This window comes from Furipterus horrens, unplaced genomic scaffold, assembly GCF_987537825.1.
Source record: "Furipterus horrens unplaced genomic scaffold, mFurHor1.1.pri manual_scaffold_7, whole genome shotgun sequence".
Lineage (NCBI taxonomy): Eukaryota > Metazoa > Chordata > Mammalia > Chiroptera > Furipteridae > Furipterus > Furipterus horrens.
Window position 1 is genome coordinate 10150847 of NW_028327177.1, and position 21588 is coordinate 10172434.

The 21588-nt window shown below is 36.0% G+C and overlaps 1 protein-coding gene across 2 annotated transcripts in view; it reads left to right on the top strand.

Annotated features, from left to right (window-relative positions):
* TMEM65 (transmembrane protein 65) overlaps positions 1-21588 on the top strand; it is a 38692-nt gene that overhangs the window by 2314 nt on the left and 14790 nt on the right. Inside the window, exon 2 of one of the 2 annotated variants that reach the window (XM_090282733.1) lies at positions 11984-12064. The exons of the other annotated variant lie outside the window; for it this stretch is intronic. Within the exon in view, the coding sequence (XP_090138859.1) occupies positions 11984-12064 (81 nt within the window). The remainder of the gene's footprint in view (positions 1-11983; positions 12065-21588) is intronic. 2 annotated transcript variants of the gene reach the window in all.

A 21588-nucleotide genomic window follows, 5' to 3' on the forward strand; every position in this document is an offset into this window, starting at 1 on the left:
TGGAAGGCCCTAGTAGTATAATATTATGACACTTCCTGAGAAAAAGCATTCCTGGTTAAATTTTATGTCATACCTATTGCCCATTGCAATAGAGATGCTACCTACGTTTTCCAATGAAAATAATGTTTTTAAATTTAACATGGTTTTAAGTATGCCAGAAAGGACCTATAAACTTGAGTCAGTGGAGATCAGTTTGCATCAATTATACTTAATAAGTATGTAAGTTACATGAGAGGGAAGTTAGTAATTTGTATTCTTTGTTCAAGATAGACAGGCAAGGACATAAGAAACAATGTAGTAGTCAAGTGTTTATCCTGTTTATAAGCTAAGGAACTTCAAAGTTGAAATCAACTACTTTTGCCAGTGTTGATGACTAAATTATTGCCCTTTGACTCAAATGACATTTAAGTGATGCTACTGCTTTAATTTTTAGGACAGTCTTAGTGTTCCTTATTGTTTTCAATATCAATACATGCAGTTACTACGGAGATAGCTGGAGTCATCACTAATAAATTACCTTATTCATTAACTATTTAAGATAAAGAGGGTTTTATTAATTTGCAAATGAATACAACTCATTCCATTGCTGAAATCGACAGTTCTTTTCCCAGACAAATGAAAAATTTCTGTTTTTCTTTTATTGTTGCTTTTTTAATGTTTTTAAATACTCAACTTGTATTAAATGTGTGTGTGCATAGTGCATTTTCTAATGAAATAAATTCTGTTGAAAGGGCTTTTTCTTATTGTAGGAAATCTTATGTGTTCTTGGGAAGGTCGCTGGTATGATCTAATGAAGTCTTTCGGACTTGGTATGGAAACATTACAGGAAAGAAATCATTCGTGCTGTGATATGTCAGTGGAATCTATCGCTGAAATTTGGTACTTTTGCCCTTATCTTTCTTATGTGTTTATCAGGAAACATGTGATGCAATCTGTGACAAGATAAAGCATTAGAATCAATTTATAATAGATAAGGCCTTCTTTGCAGGATGCTTTATCATAGCTACATAGGATATTGTGATTTTTTAAATTACAAACTGATTTCCTCCCCAATTTTAAAAAGTTGGTGTCATGTTCTCAAGTTACCTGTTCAACCTGATACTTTTCCAGAAACAGTTCATATTCTCCTGGTAAGTACATTGTTAGTTCATTGTTTTTATAAGTAGGGCTGGCCAGCTCTCATTATTACAGTTGTCTTTTAATTTTAGCCAAGATTTTACAACAAATTTGTCTCCCACTTTTTGCAATTATAATTCCATCTATAATTGTTTTTGTAATTATTTTTAAAAACTGGTACCAGGACCCCCGTGAATACCAAAATCTGTGGAAGCTCAACTCCATTATATAAAGTGGCATACTATTTGCATATGACCTATGCACATCATCCCCATATACTTTAAATTCTCTCTATATTACTTATAGTATCTAATACAATGTAAATGCTTTGTAAATAGTTTTTATACTGTATTGCTTAGGGAATAATGATAAGAACAAAGAATCTGTACATGTTCAGTACAGATGCAGACATCCTAGGCCTCACTACACTGCACGTCAGCAACATGCAACTTTTTTTTTTTTTTTCCAAATATTTTTGGTCTGAGGTTGGTTGACTCCCCAGATGCAGAACCCACAGACACCGAGGGCCCAATGTATTGCAATTTGGTTTTAGAAGCATGGGCAGTGGCGGTGCTCATTGTATTAGTTATACATTGCTGTATTACAAATCACCCCCAAATATAAGAGCTTAAAACAAACATATATTGTCTTACAGTTTCTGAGGAACAGGAATGCTGGAACAGCTTAGTGAGACGTTTCTGATTTAGGGTCTCACATGAGGTCATAATCAAGCTTTCAGCGGGGGCTGCATCATTTGACGTCTTGACTGGGGCTAGAGGATCCATTTCCAAGAAGGCTCATTCACGTGGCTCTTGGCTGGAAGTCGCAATTTCTCACCCTGTGGGCCTCTCCCGAGGGCCGCCTAAGCGTTCTCAAGATTTGGCAATTGGTTTTCCAAAACAAGTGACGACATAGTCTAAGCTGGAAGCCACAGTGTTTCATTACCCAGTCTTAGAAGAGACAGTCCATCTCTTTTGCCCCGGTACACTGTAGGAGGGTACTATACAAGGTGTAAAACCAGGAGGGGGAGTTACTGGGGGGTATTTCAGAGGCTGCCTTCCACACTTACTTAAGGTGTTGTAATTAATGCTTATTGCAGAATTACATAGAGAGATAGGAGTAGGCTTTTGGGAGGCACAATGAAAGATTTGATTTGAAAGAAAAAGGAGATTCCTAGGTAATATTTTTGTTAAATGTGTACTTCAGGTATTTTTTAAATGAGTTTTCTTTTTTTTTTACGTATAATAAGAGATGAGGTGAACAGAGCAGTTTTTCTATCAATGTTAGATTTTAATCAGCTTGAATTTTTTCTTTTCCACTACGTAAGTGTAATTGTATACATTTAGGTTTGCTTTTTACCACTTATCTACATCCTCATAGACACACCATATAATTTTAAACTATAATCTTGTAGTTCCTCACCTTTTGTGATTATTTGAAGTAGGGTGAGGAGCTTCGTTTTGAGAATTTCCATATAGCTATCATAAAGGGCCTTTGTCAAAGTGAAAGGCTGGAAGATAAAAAGCTAATATTAATGTGGATACCTAGAATGCTTAAAGACAAGATTTTTCATGGAGTTCTGATCCACTAGGGATTTTGGATGCTTAAGAAAAATATCTCCATTTTTCTCATCCTATTGTTCAGCATTGTGTGAGAAAGTAGCCACTCTGTTAAGCTATTAACTATTAACCTCTAGGATGAATTGGAGATAATTTTGGCTTTTGCTCAGGGAGAATGGGAAAGAGGCAAGGAAAACATTTCATACTCCAAATTATGATAAATGAGTAGAGATATTTCAGTGCCTTGGTTGAAATAGTAAAAAAGGAATAAGTGAAGTGTAGGCCCAACTAGACAGGGCAAGAGGAAAAGAGCCAGGATGAGGATATGAAGTGTGAATTGAGTCAGGAGGAGTGAGAGATATCTAATAAACTGAGAGCTTCTATATCTTGGGCCTAGGTATGTTAAATGAAGCTTGGCCATGATTGTTTATTTTACCAGAATGGGAAGAAACAAATTATATCAGTATATTTCAACAAGTTTAATTCTGGATACTTTAGAGTTACTGGGCAAATTGGAGTAGCCCCTATTACTAGGGACTACTGCCAGTAGAGAACAGATGACACAAATAAGATATTTTTCCATTATAAAATGGTTATACTGTATACTGTTTAATAATCTTTAATCATCACTTACATATAACTCGATGTCTGGACTTATGTGTGATTTAAAACAACAAACATTCTATTATATCTTCAATTTGTGGGTCAGGAATATAGTCAGGGCTCAGCTGGATGATTCATCTGTTTCATATGGTATCTGTGGAGGTCACTCTGTAAACTTCAGCTGAAAGATGGTCTGGTGACAGGGTCCAAGATGGCTTCACTCATGTCTGGCACTTTGGTATAGAGATGGCTGTAAGGCTGGGCTTAGCTGATGTGGTTGACCAGAGCAGGTACATGTGCTCTTGCCAGCATAACAATCTCAGAATGCTGTAATAGCTAGATCATAGACCAAGAGTCCCAGAGAAAATGTTCCAAGAGGGCTAGATAGAAGCTTTACAACTTAGGGGTAAATAGAAGCTTTACAACTTCGTGTTAGTTTGGTATTGCTGTTATAACAAATTACCACAGATTCAGTGGTTTGAAGTCCGGACCACTTAAGTGGCCAAAATAAAAGTGTCAGCAAGGCTCTGTCCTACTGGAGGCTTCATAAGAGAATTTGTTCCTTATCTTTTTCAGCTTTTGTCATTTATTCCACATCACTCTAATCTCTTGCTTCTGAGTGTCATATCATCTCCTTCATTCACCTTTTTTTTTTTTTGCCTCCCCCTTATGAGGATCCTTGTGATAATATTTAGGGCCTACCTGGGTAATCTCATTCTCTCAAAATCCTTAATTTAATCACACCTGGAAAATCTCCTTTGCCATGTAAGGTAACATATTCACAGGTTGGAGGATTCAGATATGGACATATGTGGGGGCCATTATTCAACTTACCACGTGACTTGTTATGACCTAGCTTTGGAAGTCCCAGAACCTCATTTCTGCTGTATGCTATTGATTGAGCAAGTCACTAAGGCCAGTCTGGATTCAAGGGAAGGGAAATGAAGAGACGACATTTCACGTAGATGACTGTACCTAATAGTTGTAATTTGTTCCTTTCTATCGGTACATTTAAAAAAATGAATCATATATGTTGGAAATCTCGTATTACATCTTCCTCTATTAACATATACCACTAACATTAGGTTTTTGTTTGTTTTAAGAAATTTGAACATTAGTTCTTGTGCTGACTGCTTTTATATATTGAGATATATTGGATTCCTTCCTCCATATCAGGGTTTCTCAACCTTGGCACTATTGTCATTTTGAACTGGATAGTTCTTTGTTGTGAGGACTGTCCTCCATAGAGGCTATTCAGCAGCATCCCTATCCTCTACCCTGTCCTACCCACCTCACCCCCAGCTCTGGAAACAAAAATGTTTCCAGACATTGCCAAATGTTTCATGGAGAAGATTTGGGGTGAGGGGAAGAGGAGGAGGGTAGCAAAATTGTCCTGATTGAGAGCCATTCCTTTCTGTGAAAGGCTATAAGTTGTGTCTTCTTCAGTCCTCTGTATTCTCTTTCTTTACTTTTAGCTCATTGCTTTATTTTACATTTATTTGTCTCTGGATGACGAGAGAAGAATAACTCCTTACCTCCCTGTCAAACTCCTCACCTCTCTGTCAAATTTTGAAGTTTCTTAACTACTAAGTTCTTGACTAGATTCTAAATATTAGACACTTAGAAAATATGACTTCAAATAAGTTAAATACTGCTATAGTGTTTAATTCACCACTAATTAATTTGGTGTTGTTCATTTTAATAGTCACTTACTGCTAACTTTTTACAGCAATCATGACAAGTAAATTTTTATAAACAAATTTGTGGATAGGAAAATTGAAATCATATAAAGTCAGCAACTTGTAGGGTTGTCCAGAAGGTCAGCTGCAACTAAAGATAATGGATGATCTTGAATATTGGGGATGACCTGATATTGAACCATTAATAGTTTCAGTTTTTCTGAAAATAGTGATGAATTTGTGTAGCCACACTTTTGCCTGATTTTCTTTGGTATAGCAGTATAAAGCTAACTGGAACGAATAAAGACTAAATCGCTGAGTGAAGATTTTATTAGCATTTTTCTCAAGTCAGATGAATTAATTAGTATACAGATTTATAGGACTCTCCCCTTGTCTTTGACTCAAAGGTTTATGCCTGCTTTAAGTTAATAAAAACAACCATATTAAAAACAAGAAGTTGGAGCCCTGACCGGTGTGGCTCAATTGGTTGGGCATTGTCCAGCAAAGTGAAAGGTCGCTGGTTTTATTCCCAGCCTGGGTTGTGTGGGCCAGGTCCCGGTTGGGGGCTTGCAAGAGGCAGCTTGATCAATGTTTCTCTCCCTTCCCTTCTCTCTACAAATAAATAAAGTCTTTTTTAAAAAAGCAAGAAGTTAGACGTTAAAGTATAATAACTTAATTACCTCAAACCATCTGGTAAATGACAGATCTTCCAGACAAAGGACTTCATAGGTAAGAAGATGTCATTCCTCTTAAGCTTTGAAACCCTTACTTTGATAGCTTTTGTTGGAAGCACATTTGAATATACTGCGTTTTTCTCTGCCTTGGTAAAAGTATAATGAGCACAATTTGGCATCTACTAGATGTCAGAGTCTGTATATACTGTATTTTAATACAGTAATTTTCTTTGGGGCTACATGTATTTGTAGACATACTAGTCATCATACCATGTGCCTCTGGGACACTGCCATTTCAGTTGGCAGGCTTTTTAGACTCGGTCATAGTGAAATGTGCTTATAGTACCCCTCCCCCAACCCCCAGTGTCTTCGGACTGTACTACGCAATTCTCATTCATCCCTTGTGGTTGTGGTAAACTCTTTTCTGCTGTGTAAGGAGGTCTGCTTCTTGGCCTCTCTGGTATTGTTTCTAATCTGTGCTCTTCCGTAGTGTTTTTCCTTTTCTTCTCATTTTGTTTTTGATACCCCTATGCTTCTCGGTAGCGTTTAATCCTGATACACATTTCAAGGTCATAGACCACTACCCTCCTTTGTCTTGTCAGCTAGCTAATTGCGTCTATCACATTGTTATTGATCTTTGACTCTTCGGATCTCACACTGAAGATCTTGTGAGTACTTTTGCTAACATCTGGATTGTGGCTGTCCAAAGGATCATTGTTTTAAGCACCTAATTAACTGAGGTATTGCTATTTTTGGATCTTACACTTCCAGGGAATTTTATATTAGAATGGTTTTCCTACTTGGTTTAGTTTAGATTTTCTGTTTTCTTTCTGAGCTTCAGGGTAGATTATTTAGTACACTGTATTTAAATCATTTGTACTTTAAAAAACAGCCTGGTATTTTATAACACAACTTCTTCATTTCTATTGTAAAATGGTTCTTATATTTTATAGAAGACATTCTGCAGCTAACACTATTGCTGCTAACACCATCTTCACTACAGTTACTTAGAAATTATTAAGTATTTGCTATGTCTCAAACATATTGCACTAAGTGAGTTTTCATGTAATTATTTCGTGGTACTTGGAGAGAGAAGAAATCATCTCTTTTCTATAGATTAAGAAACCAAGGCTAAGAGGAGTTTGCCCAAGATCCTGTAACCCATGTGGCAGAGTAGACTTTTTATCTTAGCTGTGTTTGACTCTAAAACCCTTGTTCTTATTATTACACCTTTCCGGATATTTTTATACATACATACATACATACATATGTGTGTGTGTGTGTATTTTTTCTTAACACATGCTGGGGAAAAAAGGTTACAACTCAAATGCTCAATAGAAGTCACGTATCTTATTCTATCTTTTGTATGTTTGTACAACATGTAAGTCAATACAAAAGCAAATATGGTATTGATACTTTAAAATAAAGGAAGTCAAAGTAAAATATGTGTGCAAAAAAAGTTTATAAATTGTATGAAGAATTTGGAAAAGTTAGAAAACTAGTATTTGGGACTCCTAATTATCATAAATTTCTAACCTTTAATTTTTCTTTAGATTTTTGAATGAGTTTTATAAAAGATATATAACATACACTTCATAGAAAAGCTTTCCAAACTTTGAAAATTTGTAACAAGTATTTATTACTTTCTATAATATAATAGACACTATTGGGTATCCTCATGAAGCTTACATTTTTGACAAAGGAAAGGTATGAGTACTATAGTAAATAAATAAAATAATTATAGGTAGTCTTTCCTGTTAGAATAAACAGAATGACACTTACTTTAGATAAGGTGATCTGGGAAGGCCTTTGTGTAGGTAATATTTAAGCTGAAAATAAAGGGTTGAGAAACCAGTCATTCAGACAGTTGGAGGAAGAGCATTCAGAGAAAAAGGAAAAGCAAATACCAAGACCCTGAGGTAGGAAGGAACTTGGCATAGCATAAGAATTGACAGAAAGCAAGTGTGGGTGGAGTTTAATAAACAAAGTGGCGTGTGGAATGAGGTGGGCAGGTAGACAGAAACCAGATTAGTCAGGGTCTTTCTCAGTAAACTTTAGGAAAGCCATTTGATGGTTTAAACATGGGAGTGAAATAATTTAAAGAACATTTTGGCTGCTAATGGACTAATTGAAGGGCACGAATGCTTAAGCTGGAAGGCCACTTAGGAAGCTGTTACAATAGTTCTAGGCTTTATTAGAAATATAAGTATGTCAGCCGAGGAAGGAGTATCAATAAAGAAGGATTCAGCTCTTTAAGGCAACTTTGCATACTACTGTTGTAGTAGCTTCAGTACCACTGAGATTGTCTCTCTACTCATAGTTTAGATGTCTGAACTTATTTTAAATATTTGCTACTAGTATACTTTTTTTTTTACTAGTCGTGTGTAGAATTCTAGTTCATCAAAGAAAAATAAAATATCACAGGTAAGCAAATCACACCCTTTTTAGCAGCATTGTATAGGAAATATGCAGGCCACTTAGCAAGTAAGATCTTTTCATTTTCTTTGATAAGAAGCTTATAGAAATCATGAAGATGACTTGAAACTCCATTTTTCAAATTAAAATGCCTAAGAGCAGGGGGTCAGTTTTTTTCTGGGAATATAGGACTTTCATTGCTAAAACTAAGGGAGTCCCTGACAAACTGGAGAATTGGTCACCCTCCTGACAGTATTTTTGCCCTTCTTACAGACTAAAGCTTTTGACTCATAGGAGAGATTGAAAAAAGGATCCAGGTAGAAATTCATGTCCCTTCTGCATGACCACTTTTCGGCTCCTGAAGGTCTGCTCCAAAACAGACACTTTCTTAAGATTCCCTCTCTCATCACCTTTTGTGTCTGATGGGATTTCTGGTGAAAGAATCTGCCAGAAAGTATGGGCTGCCCCAATTCTGTGTATGCTGCTGTCTTCTCGCTGCCCCTCCAGCCTGCACTCAGCCTTCACCTGTTCCCTTACTATTCTAGCAGTACCCTTCTTAGGGTGTCTGGTTGCATCGATCCCAAGTAAGCAAATGCTAACGTCCCCTCTGTCCTTGCAGGTGCTTGCCTCTCCTTTAACTTAGGCCAAGTCGTTTGCTCTGTGACTTTAGTTCTCTAATGGGTTCAGTTAGAAGTAAGTTGTGAATTTGAATTTAGTTTGATTTCATTTCATGTAAGGGTGGTGGCGGTGCTCTTTGTGGCTCTCTACATGCCACAGTTGGGAACTAGAGCCTTGCTTCACAAAGTTTAAAGTACATATAAAACCATCTGAGAATCTTACTGAAATGCAGTTCTGTTTCAGTAACTTTGAGATAGGACCTGAGAGTCTGCATTTCTAGTAAGTTTTCAGTGATTTCAATGCTTTGGATCCAGGGACCATGTTCTTCTGAGTAGCAAGGCTGTAGAATAGAAGATGGTTCTGTTTTTTTTTTTTTGTTTTAAAATAGGAGAGAAGTCACACACCACGTCTGTCTAGAGGTATCCAACCATGTAATATGAAAAATTGAGACATTTATTGAAGAACATACAAGATATAAGACACGTTGTACACGGGACAAGGACGCCTCAGTCGCCTTCAAAGCAGGCCCCTTGGGCCCTCACACAGTTCTTCTCCCAGCGTCTCTTCCACTGTTCACAACACTTTGCAAAATCCTTTGTTGGAATTGCCATCAGCTACCCCATCGTATTTTTCTGAATCTCATCAACAGTCTGAAATCTCTTCGCTTTCAAAGGTGATTTTAGTTTTGGGAAAAGCCAGAAGTCTCAGGGCACCAAATCTGGGCTGTGGGGTGCTGAGTCACCTGGGTGATTCGATGTTTCGCCAAGAAATTCTGCGCGAGATGTGATGCATAAGCGGATGATGAAGCTGCCAATAGCTGCAGCCGTTTTTGGTGTACTGCGCCTCTCAGCTGACTAAGAATATTGAGGTGGTGCTCCTTATTCATTGTTTGGCCTGGAGGGGCGTGCTCGTGATGGACAACACCTTCCCAAGCAAAAAACACAGTTAATGTGGTCTTGATCTTGCTGTGACTTTGTTGTGCCTTCTTCGGTCATGGAGAGCCAGGCAACTTCTATTAGGAGGACTAGGCCTTTGTTTCAGGACCATAGCTGTAGACCCATGATTCATCTCTGTTTATGACCTTCTTGGAGAAATCTGATTCATTGGTAGCAGTTTGAATCAAGTCATTAGCAACTGCAGCACGATGCTCCTTCTGCTCTGGTAGCAGAAGTCACGGAACAAATTTTGTCATGACAGTTCATGCCAAGATCCTGCGTCAAATCTTGGACACAGTAGTTTTTGGAATCCCCAGATCAGCTTCTAGTTCTTGCACTGTCAGTCGCCGGTTTTTTTGATTGCAGCCTGTACACGTCCCACATTCTCAGGTGTTCTGCTTGTTGCAGGCCTTCCAGAATGTGGGTCACTTTCAACAAGCTCTTGACTATCTTTGAAGCATTTGTGCCACACTTTTACATTTGTGCTGCACTCATCACATCGTCCCCGAAAGCCTTCTGAATCATCTGAATAGTTTCTGCAAAGAAATGTTGCAGCTTAATACAAAATTTGATGCAGATTCATTGCTGTACTCAGTCATTTTGAATGTAATGGCCACACAGTGCACATGCTCACTCAACAGCTTCTACCGCCCCCACTGACTAATACAGTAAAGTCGTCATTGTCCACGCATGCGCATTCCAGTCCACTCTCCTTGGCTGCCAGGTTACATTGATGTCATGCCAACTGTTCTCATTATATTATTAAAAATGGCTGGACTTTTTTTGGACAGGCCTTGTAGATAAGCTCAGGCATGCTTGAGTTGTGAAACAGGCAAATAGATGTGAGAGTGATAATGGAAGATGTGGCACATTTGGTAAGCTGGCAGAATTGTATATTTGTGCAGGAGAGAGAACTTCTGGTTTAAAAAACATTCTCCTAGTTTGTTTGTTTTTTTCCCCCCTCAAAGGGTCTTCTTAAAGACATTAGAAAAACTGAATTGTTAACACTGATTTTATAGCTATACAATGAGAACTTTTTAGTGTAATTGCACTTTCCCCACTTAACTTTATATTACTTCTAAAATTCTGAGACAATCTCAAATTTATTTTTTTAAGTATATTTTATTGATTATGTTGTTACAGTAGTTCGACAATCTCAAATTTATAGAAAAGTTTTAAGTATAGTAAAATACCCCCCCACATACACCGAATCATTTGAGAACATGTTGCTGATGTGATGCCCTATCATACCTGTCACAGGTTAAGTTCCTTGGGAAGCAGTCTCTGGGACAGTGGTTAGCAGGCAAGAAATTTATTGGGGAGAGCTGTTGGAATCCTGTTTGGGCAGAGGTACAGTGACGCAGTCTCAATGGGAGCCTCAGCTGACCCTGTGGAGGGTGCTAGAGATAGGATGACCCTTCAGTGTTGTCCTAAGCTGGGTGAGAGGTCTGGGTCTTTACCTCTATGAAAATGAACTACTGGATGAGGATTGCCCTGGGCAGGGTGCAGAGCTTTGGGTGAGGCAGCATTCTTTGGGTGAGGCAGCATTCTTCTGCTGAGGCCGGCCTCCAAGATGTGGGGATGTTGAACTGCTGCCATTTGAGAGACTGCGTATATGTAGTCAGAGGAGCCTGACGAGAAGGTAATGAAAAGGATGAAGATGTTCCAGAGGAACTGACTCTGGTACAAACTTTACAGTAAAGGAACTCTCAGATATTTCATGACATTGAAAATACAACAGATAAAGTGTGTAAGCTAATCCAAACCTAGAAAGGAGGTGCCAGTTCACCAAGGCATAGAAAAGATGCCTGCTCTGTATGGTGGTACATGACGAGGAGCACTAGCACTGCTGAAGCTACCTATGATAATTTCTTTTACAAAGAAATAATAAAACTTTAATTATCAGTTTCTAATATTTCAAATTATAGCATATTAACTAAACATTAGTTTTACTATTTCAAAAAAATTTTTATACTTCTAACTTTTAGTAGAGGTGTTTTTAAAAATTTTCCATTGTCGTATAACTGACACTGTATTAGTTTCAGATGTACAAGATAATGATTTGATATTTGTATGTTTTGCAAAATGATCACCATGATAAGAATTGTTAACATCTGTCACCATACATATTCCAGACATTTTTTCTTGTGAGAGAGGTTTTAATGTTTGGGAAAAAAATTTTAAAAGTCACAGAACAATTGTAATTTTCTCCATTTTGCAGTTTTAGCTTGCATTGGCATTTTAATGGCCCCACACTATTGTGCAAAGTGAGGGCTGCCTATATTCTAGCACGCTCCACTTCAAAAATTTATATTCACTTTTTATTTATACATATTTTATTTACTTTATTGCTTGAATACATTTTGATTTTAAAATATTTTTAGCATGCAGATATCCCCAACCTGAGATTGCCATTGTGAAGCCAGCGAAGAAGGTATCATCAGCAGAGGTCCCTGATAGTTTTGGTATAGTACCATCTTAACAGTATTGATTGTTCATTAGATGTTTATTGCAAATAGCAAAGCATCTACTTAACAGAATTTTCTGACTTCTTGCTGGTTTGAAATAGCATGCTTTAGTTATAGTGACTTTTTGTTTTTTGCCTCATAGTTTTAGACTGTCTACAGAATATTTTTTGCTCTCTAATCCTAGACTCTGTGGATATGGTGGAATAATAATTGCATGTTTAATTAACTAAAGGATTAAATTTATGACCTTAACAAAAGACAAAATCATTTCTTTAGTTGTATTTAAATTGTGTATTTTAAAAATTGTTGCAGTAACCCTGGCAAGGTAACACATAAAAAGCAACAAAGATTATTAATTTCCTTAGAATGAATGAGTAGGAAAAAAGACCACACAGGGAAACCTTCAGAATACATATTGTAAAGAGAAATTGTATTTAAGAAACTGAACTTCAGGAAAATATATTTTAGAAATATATTCCTGAGTAATTTTAAAGCCTCATATAATTTTATTTCAAGACCATTCATGAACATTTTCTTTTAAGATTCAGTCTCCATACATCTTGAGATCTAATTTATGTTGCACGCTGCAGTGGTGGTGGTATTGGGGAAATTGTATTGAGTGTGTGTGTGTGTGTGTGTGTGTGTGTGTGTGCAAGAGAGAGAGGGATGGATGAGAGATGAGAGAGACAGAGATGAGAGAGGTAGGTAGGTAGATAGGTGTGTATAAATAAATATTTCCCTGTTCCTATTTTATTTTTTATTACTGTTTAATATAAATACATTGCCTAAGAAATATAACACAGTATATGAAAAGGAGTCAGGAATATTTCATGGATCAATTGAAATTTTAAAAGGATAAAGGGTTAATAAAACTTAGTTTTCTCAGGCTGTATACAAGGGAGAGCAATAGTAGGTTTACAGTTTGTGTGGAAGAAGACATGCAGATTAAATAAATAATACAAGAATAAACTCTGTGTTTTGTGTACTCACAACTGTAAACCTACTTTGCCAACCTCTGTATGTCGTGTCAAGCAAAAACCAAACTGAGAACTATAGAGACATAATGGGGTGTGTGTACACGCATACATGTATGTATATATTAACACATTAGTACATGTCTGCAAAAATCCCCCAGTATACCTTGCCAGTTCTAATATAATTCTAAAATTAAAAAATTTAACCACAGTGTGTATTTAGAAGTTAAAAGTTATATGGAAAGGTCTTTTGAAGAATAAAGTTTAATTTTTGAATTATTCTGAAGATTGTTTAGTTAGCCCTCATTTTTAGGATAATATACAGAAAAAAATAAATGATAATTATTCTACAGATGACAAATGATATCACTAGTTGCTGCTGAACAATAGCTAAACTGACAGTAGGACTTACCTGCCAGTGATAACCTTCTGAGACTCGGTATTCAGTTATATCTGTATTCACTGTGGTATGCGTCTTCATGAGTGTTTAGGTGGTACACCTCTGTTTTTTAATTCTAGTTATGCAACAGAATCAGAATCTTAGAGCTGGAAGGGATCACAGAGACCTAAATTCATTTTATGTGCCATGAAAATGAGATCTTGAGGGTTTATACATTAGAGTACTGTCTATACCTAATAAGCAAAATTAACAAGATCTGTTTTTTAAAGTCTCTGTTGATTTAATATCTTAACCATTTTTAAAAAGTAATATCATTGTATATAGTAATTATTTTTTTGTCTTCCTTTGGCATAAAGGAACGGAAGGAATATAACCTCTGTATTAAGTAGTATATATAATTGTCCCAAGTATACAAGTTAGGCATGTAAAAGCAACCACTAATCAATAGTATGTTTGATTATTTAAAAAAAAACAACCCTCTGTGAAATGACAGCTGTAAGAGAAATATGAATAACTTATTATGCCTCTGGCATTTACTTTTTCTTAAGTCAGAGGTAAATAATTAACAGGTTAGTGTATTAATGAGGTTAATAAAGATGATGATTCATTGAGCATCATCACCTTTGTCATCATTACTACTGGGCAACTTCTGTTCTCAACTGTTAAGCCACTGGCCGCCTCAGCCCGGGGATTGTTTAGTTGCCCTTAATTAAACTGGATAGCAGTCTTGGTTGCAATGAAGCCCCAGGTCACATGATATGTATCCAAGAAGGTTAATGAGGTGACTGTATTATGTGATCTTTGTAGAAATTTCTTTACCATATAATGTGCAGGAAACTTAAATGCTAAATAAAATTACAAAATCACAATAAAATTCTTCTTTGGGGTCTTAGCAAAAAACATTTTTAAAAATGTTAGTGTTGTTTTATAATTATAGTTTTTATTTTATTATTTTAAAAAAAGATTTTATTTATTTACCTTTAGAGAGAGGGGAAGGGAGGGAGAGAGGGAGAGAAACCTCAGTGTGTGGTTGTCTCTTGTGCACCCCCAACTGGGGGGCCTGGCCTGCAACCCAGGCCTGTGCCCTGACTGGGAATTGAACCGGAGACCCTTTGCTTCGCAGGCAACAAAACCTGTTGATTGAAACATGGACAACAGTGTGGGAATTAACTGAGAGTGGGCAGTGGGATGGACGGGGGAGGACAAAGAGGGAAAAATCGGGACAACTGTAATAGAATAACAATAAAAAAAGATTTTTAAAAATTTACTAAGTTAAAAAATTAAGTTCCTTGCTGTTTCTAAAAAGATTTTCATTTTTCAATTTTGAATGTCTGCTTTTATATTCCTTAGCTGTATTAATTAATTTTTAAAAAATATTGCTGCATAGCTGCATAAACCCCTTTTGGTTCATGATTGATTTTGTTATTTTATATGATTTGCTTAAATTATTTTTCATACAGCATGGTTTGCACTTTAAGTTTGTGTTTTTTAATGTTATACGAGGTCTTTCCAGAAAGTATCAAGCCATATCATATTAAAAATAGAGATATTTTTTAAGAAGATACAAGACACAAGAAACATTGTACATAGAATAATGATGCCTCCGTCTCCTTCAAAGTAGGCAGCTGGGGACCTCACACAGCTCTCCCAGCATCCCTTCCACTGTTCAAAAACACTCTGCAAAATCCTTTGTTGGAATCACCATCAGCTGCCCCGTCGTATTTTCCTGAATCTCATTGACTGTCTGAAATCTCTTTCTTTCAAATGTGGTTTTAGTTTTGGGAAAAGCCAGAAGTCACAGGGCGCCAAATCTGGGCTGCAGGAGGCTGAGTCACTGGATGATTTGATGTTTTGCCAAAAAACTCTTCATGAGAAATGATACATAAGCAGGCACACTGTCATGATGAAGATGCCAGTTACCAGTTGCCCATAGCTGCAGCCTTCTGAATCATCTGAATAGTTTCCATGTAGGAATGTTCAAGCTTAAAGCATAATTTTATGCAGATTTCTTGCTCTACTTGCTCACTTTGAATGTGACAGCCACACAGTACACCTGCTCACTCAACATTTGTCTACCGCCCCCACTGACTAGTACAGCGAAGTCGTCATTTTCACACATGCGCATTCCAGTCCACTCTCCTTGGCTGCCAGGGTACATCAATGTCGCACAAACTGTTTTCATTTTATTAACAGTTGTTGGACTTTTTCCGGACAGACCTTGTATATTTATTGTAAATTTTACATCTGTTGGAACTTTGGTTCGATTAAAAGTCCTAATAGTTATTTATAATGTTCAGAATTATAGCCTCCAGATTATTGCTTAAACACAGTGGTTTCATCTCTGTCCTTTTTATAACTCTCTTATTAGAACAAGTTTACCCCAATACTTTCTTGGGAAAATGCTAGGGTGGGGCCTGGAGGAAATATTATTGGGTGGTCAAAAGATCAGAAAATAGATAATTGCGCACTTAAAGAGTATTTAGTTTTTTATAATTAAAGGAATTGTGTGGGCATTAAACTGTTCCATGTCATTCAGGGTCAGGTTGCTTTGGTACTTTCTAAGTCTATTATAAATGATTTTGAATTTTTCCCTTGATTTGTGATCTTATATTGATGTTTACATCCATGGTAACAGACTGAAATAAGTTACCACGTTTAAAATTATCACTGACATGGAAGTGTAATAGAAAACAAGACTCTTTGTTTTTCAGATTTTTTTGTTTGTTTCAAGTTTGGATTTATAACTTGTATGGTTAAATTTATTGGAATATTGAACAATGAAAATGACAAACTATAGTTTCTATTACACAATATACTAGAACTTATTCTATATACCAAGGGACCTAGCTGTGTTTACTAATATCATCACTGTACATATGTTTTCTTTTATAATGAAAACTAAAATGTAGAAACCGTAGGTGTTCCATTTATATTTCTTCTATGTCAGTTGCTGAGAAGCTTTTATATTGACAAGTGTGATTGTGAAAATGTTTATTTTTCCTTTGATTCTATCAGATTTGCATCATACATTTTGCTGTTAGGTATAAACAGATTTTTTTTTTTTTTTTTGCCTTTTCATGAATTGACTTTTATCATTTAAAAAAGTGCCCCTGGTTCTGGTAATATAATACTTTGTTTTTAAGTTTACTTTATCTGATATTAATATAGCCATTCCAGCCTTTATAGGCTTCTTGTTTATATATGTATCTTACCATCCATTTACTTTCAACCTATTAAAGTGTAATTCTTGCAGATACATAGTTGGGTCTTGCTTTTTTATACATTTTGACAATCCCTGCCTTTTAATTAGAATGTTTGGTTCATTAACATTGAATGTAATTATTGATATGGTTAGATAAGGTTTACTATTTTACTATTTGGTTTCTGTTTGTCTCTTTTTGTTTCTCTCTTCTCATTTCTTGTTTCTTTTGATTTAATTTAATGCTTTTTGGAATTCTCTTAAGTTATTTATTTAGCTTTTAAACCACGTTCTCATTGTATTTTGTCTGTGTGGTTGCTCTTGGGATTCTAAATATGCATTCTTAACTATTAAGAGCTACTATTGTACCACTTAATACATGTTGTAGAAATATTTCAAACAAATTACCAGTCGATCCATTTGTAACCGCCTTTTTTAAAATTAATTGATTAATTTGTTTTTATTTATTTATTTATTTATTTTTAGAGAGAGGGGAAAGGAGAAAGAGAGGGAGAGAAACATCACTGTGTGGTTGCCTCTCACTTGCACCCCCAACTGGGGACCTGACGTGCAACCTAGTCATGTGCCCTGACTGGGAATCGAACCAGCAACACTTGGCTCGCAGGCTGATGCTCAATACACTGAGCCACAGCAGCCAGGGCTGTAACCACCTTTATCCTTTACTCATTAATGTCACATATATTACATCTATATATGTTACAAACTCCACAAGCCAGTGTTGTAATTTTTTGCTATAAACAGGGAGGTTTGCTTAAATTACTAGATAAAGCCCTGGCCACTGTTTGGTTAGAGAGTTGTCCTGTGGACTCAGAGGTCATGGGTTCAACTCCTCATGAGGGCACATGTCTTGGTTACAGGTTTGGTCCTGGTTGGGGAGAACAGAGGAGGCAACCAATCCATGTTGCTCTCTCACATTGATATTTCTCTCCCTTTCTCTCCCCCTCCTTCCCCTAACCTCTAAAATCAATACAATAAAATCTTTTAAATTACTAGGTAAAAAGTACATTTTTTTTACATTTACAATACTTACCATTTCTGATGCTCTTTATTCTTTTCTGAAGAGTTTGCTTTCTAATTGGTATTTCCCTTCACTCTGAAGAACTTTCTTTTGCATTTCCTGTTTTGCAGGTTAGCTGGAAACACATCCTCATAGTTTTAGTTTATTTATGAAATATTTTGCCTTCATTCGTGAAGGATAATTTTTCTGAATATATAATACTGAAATGACAGTTTTTTCCTTTCAGCTTATTTAAATAATTGCTCTCCTGTATTTAATGTCATTTTTTTCTGACTGCTTTCATAATATTTACTTTGCATTATTGATATTTTTCATATTTATTTATTAGGGGTTCACTGAACTTCTTGTAGCTTTTGAAATTTCTGTCATCCACCAAATTTGGGAAATTTTTTGCCATTTCTTTTTTTAGCCAAAAAAAATTTGGTCCTTTCTGCTTATCTTCTGGAACTCCAGTTATGCATATATTGACCTTTTTGATATTTAGCCAAAAGTCCCCGAGACTGTGGTTCCTTATTTTTCAATCCTTTCATTTTTCAGATTGGGAAATTTTTACTGATATATCATCGTGTTCACTAACTTTTTCTTCTATCACCTCCATTTTGATTTTAATACTTATCAGTTCATTTCAAAGTTTGAGATAATATATTTTTCAGTTCTTAAACTTTAATTTGGTTATTTCTGGTTTCTATTTAAGCATATTTTTATTTCCATCTTGAGTATAATTTTAATTGCTTCTTTATAATTCTTGTCTGCTACTTCTAACTCTTGAGTCACTTTTGATTGGTCTTCGTCTATTTTTTTTCCTGAAAATGGGCCATGTTTTCCTGCTTCTTTGTGAAGTAATTTTGATTTGTATCCCAGTCATTGCTGTGCTTACTATGTTACAGAGACTCTGGATTCTGTTTTACTCTTTAAAATATGGATTATTTAAAATTGTTTTAGCAGGCACTTAGTTAGTGGTTAGGTTTAGACTACCAACTCTGTCTTTTGGGCTGCAGCTCAAATCTTTAGTTATGTTACACTTAACTAGGATTGGGGGGGGGGTCCCTGCATATGTGTATGTGTCATAGATCAGCTATGTACTTGAACTGAGTATATGCAGAATCAGGGCTCCTCCATTCAGACTCCGTTCTTTCCAGGATTCCACTGCTACTCTCCAGTAGCTTTGGTTACTTTGCACCCTGTCTACTGCTTCCCCGGGCGGGGGGGAAAGCCTGAACACACTTTATTAGTGTTTCAGTTCTGCATGTTGTGAACTAAAGCATGCCCTCAGGCCAAAAAGCTGCAACAAACAGGTAATTCATTTAGTTCTGTTCTTCCAGAATTCAAAGTGTTGATTCTTCTCCAGAGTCAACCTATTTTTGGTCATTTTCCAGTGCTTTCAGGCAGTTATTTGTTTATATTGTATTTTAGCCTATAGTTTATTGTTGCTCTATGCAGAAGGATTAGTCTGATAGAAGGTTATTCAGCCAGTATTAAAAGTGGGACTAGAATTTTTAAGGTAAAAAAAGCTGGAAAATACAGTGTGGTGAAGTACAACCTTAATGTCATCTGATTGTTTTTAACTATTCAGAAAAAGAAGAGAAAAATCATGATGTATATAACACACACACACAGTAACTGAAAGGATTGGTTTTTCTGACTGCAAAGTCTGCTCAATAATGCATTGGATCAGAATACATTTCCACTGTAAGTGTGGATAGCTTATTTATGTCAGAAGAAAATTCTTAAGGTTAAGATATATATGTAAGGAAATAAAGCTTCTAGGGTTTATTGTGACTCTAAAAGTCTGTGTGGTTTTTTTCTGTAAAATAAAGACACATTTTTCATTTTCACCAAGAACTATACTGATTTTGAGATGTCAGCAATCTTCCTCATGGCATAACGTTGATTGTTCTCAATTCATGTCTCGATTTGGTCACCATCAGCTTCAGCTGGTCTACCCGACCATGGAACATCGTCCAGCAAGAAATCTCCAGCACGGAATTTCACAAACCACTTTAAAAAAAAATCTTTATAGTATTTTTTAAGTGACCTTTTAATCCACTTACACTCCCCTTCCCCCAGCAGCCGCCATACTACTGTCCGTGTCCATGAGTCCTTTTTCCTTTTTGCTCAGTTCCCTGCCACGCTGACTTATCCCCTCCCCCACACCAGCTGTCGTTCTGCTCTCCATCTATGAGTCTGTTCCCATTTTTCTTGGTAGTTCAGTTTGTTCATGGGATTCTGTATATGAGTGAAATCATATGGTATTTGCCTTTTTCTGACTGGTTTATTTCACCAGGTCCATCCATACTGTCGCAAAGGGTAAAATTTTCTTCCTTTTTTACAACCGAGTACTATTCCATTGTGTAAATGTCCCATAGTTGTTTTATCCACCCATCTGCTGATGGGCACTAGGGCTGGTTCCACATCTTGGTGATTGATTGTAATTAATGACACTGCAGTCAGCCTAGGGGTGCTTACGTTCTTTTGAATTAGTGTTTTGGGATCCTTCAGCTATATTCCCAGAAGTGGGATTGCTGGGTCAATAGGCAGATCCATTTTTAATTTTTTGACGTATCTCTATACTGCTTTCCAGAGTAGCTGCACCAGCCTGCATTCCCACCAACAGTTCAGAAGAGTTCCCCTTTCTCCACATCCTCACCAGCACTTGTTTGTTAATTTATGATGATAGCCATTCTTCAGAAACCGCTTTTGACATGTTCGATCAGTCACAGACCTTCTCTGTACACTGCACAGATCTTTTTTTGTGCTTCAGTTGCATTTTTATCTTTTTTGAAATAATAAGCATAATATGGCTTCACAAAAATTTACCAATTTTGATGTTTTTTAAATGCAAGCTGATATGACAGTTGTCACAATACAATCTAACAAAATAATTTCAAATAGAAGTTAAGACAACTAAGTGCTAACAGAGCCATCTTAATGGAAAAAATTAAAAAAAGGATTTTTTGGCCAACCCAGTATTTTCAGGGAGCTTATATTAGCAGCCATTACATTTTAAAACCTGTATATATTGATGAAACTTTGGCTTATTTTCAAGATTGAGTTCTGTTGTATATTGTACATTGAAAGTTTTTTTATTTCTGACATATTTTGTTTTGATTCAGTTAATACAGTCAAGAAGATAACTTACAATGTCCAAGTCCTCAAAATGATCAATTTATAATTTAAAATTTTTTGATGAATACTTTCCATAAAATTTATATTTTGCATAAAATTTCCACTTTCTAGCAAATGTTCTTTTATTTCCTCTTGTTACTCCTTAGGTTCTTGGTAAAGCAAGAGACAGAATCTGTGCTTTGCTATTACATTCAGCACTGTGCCAATGGTTTTCCTTTCTGCTCTGCCTCCTTTACTTTATGTTTCTTTCTCTAAAAATAAAAATAAAAAACAAAAAACTAAATTTTAATTACCTTTAATTTTTTAATCTTTCTGTGTAATTGGAAAGAAAGAGTAGGAAATTATATATATTATTTGATTTGTTTTCTCTTTACTGCAACATATTATACATTTGCCTAGCCCTAAACTTTAGGAGTTGTAAAATGGTTTAAATGTTGGTTAATATGTGGCAAATCCGAAGAAATAAAAGCAAGCACACCATATACTCTCATTCTATTGTGAAGGTCTTGCTTGTTGAACTTTTTAGATGTTTCAGGATCTCCCAGTCAATTGACAATGACTTCTGGCAGTGTCAGACCTGTAGTGATGGTAAGACTAGTGCAACTAACAGATAGTTCTGGTATATAACCCTTTTGCATGTTTACTTCACCAGGAAACTGTGCACTACAGTGGTATTCTATATTCCTTGTTAAAAATTTGGCAAACTATTTGCATACCTTCGAAGTAAATTTTGAGGTAATAGTGCCAAAGAATGGAGAATATTTTTTAATCAGATGTAAAATT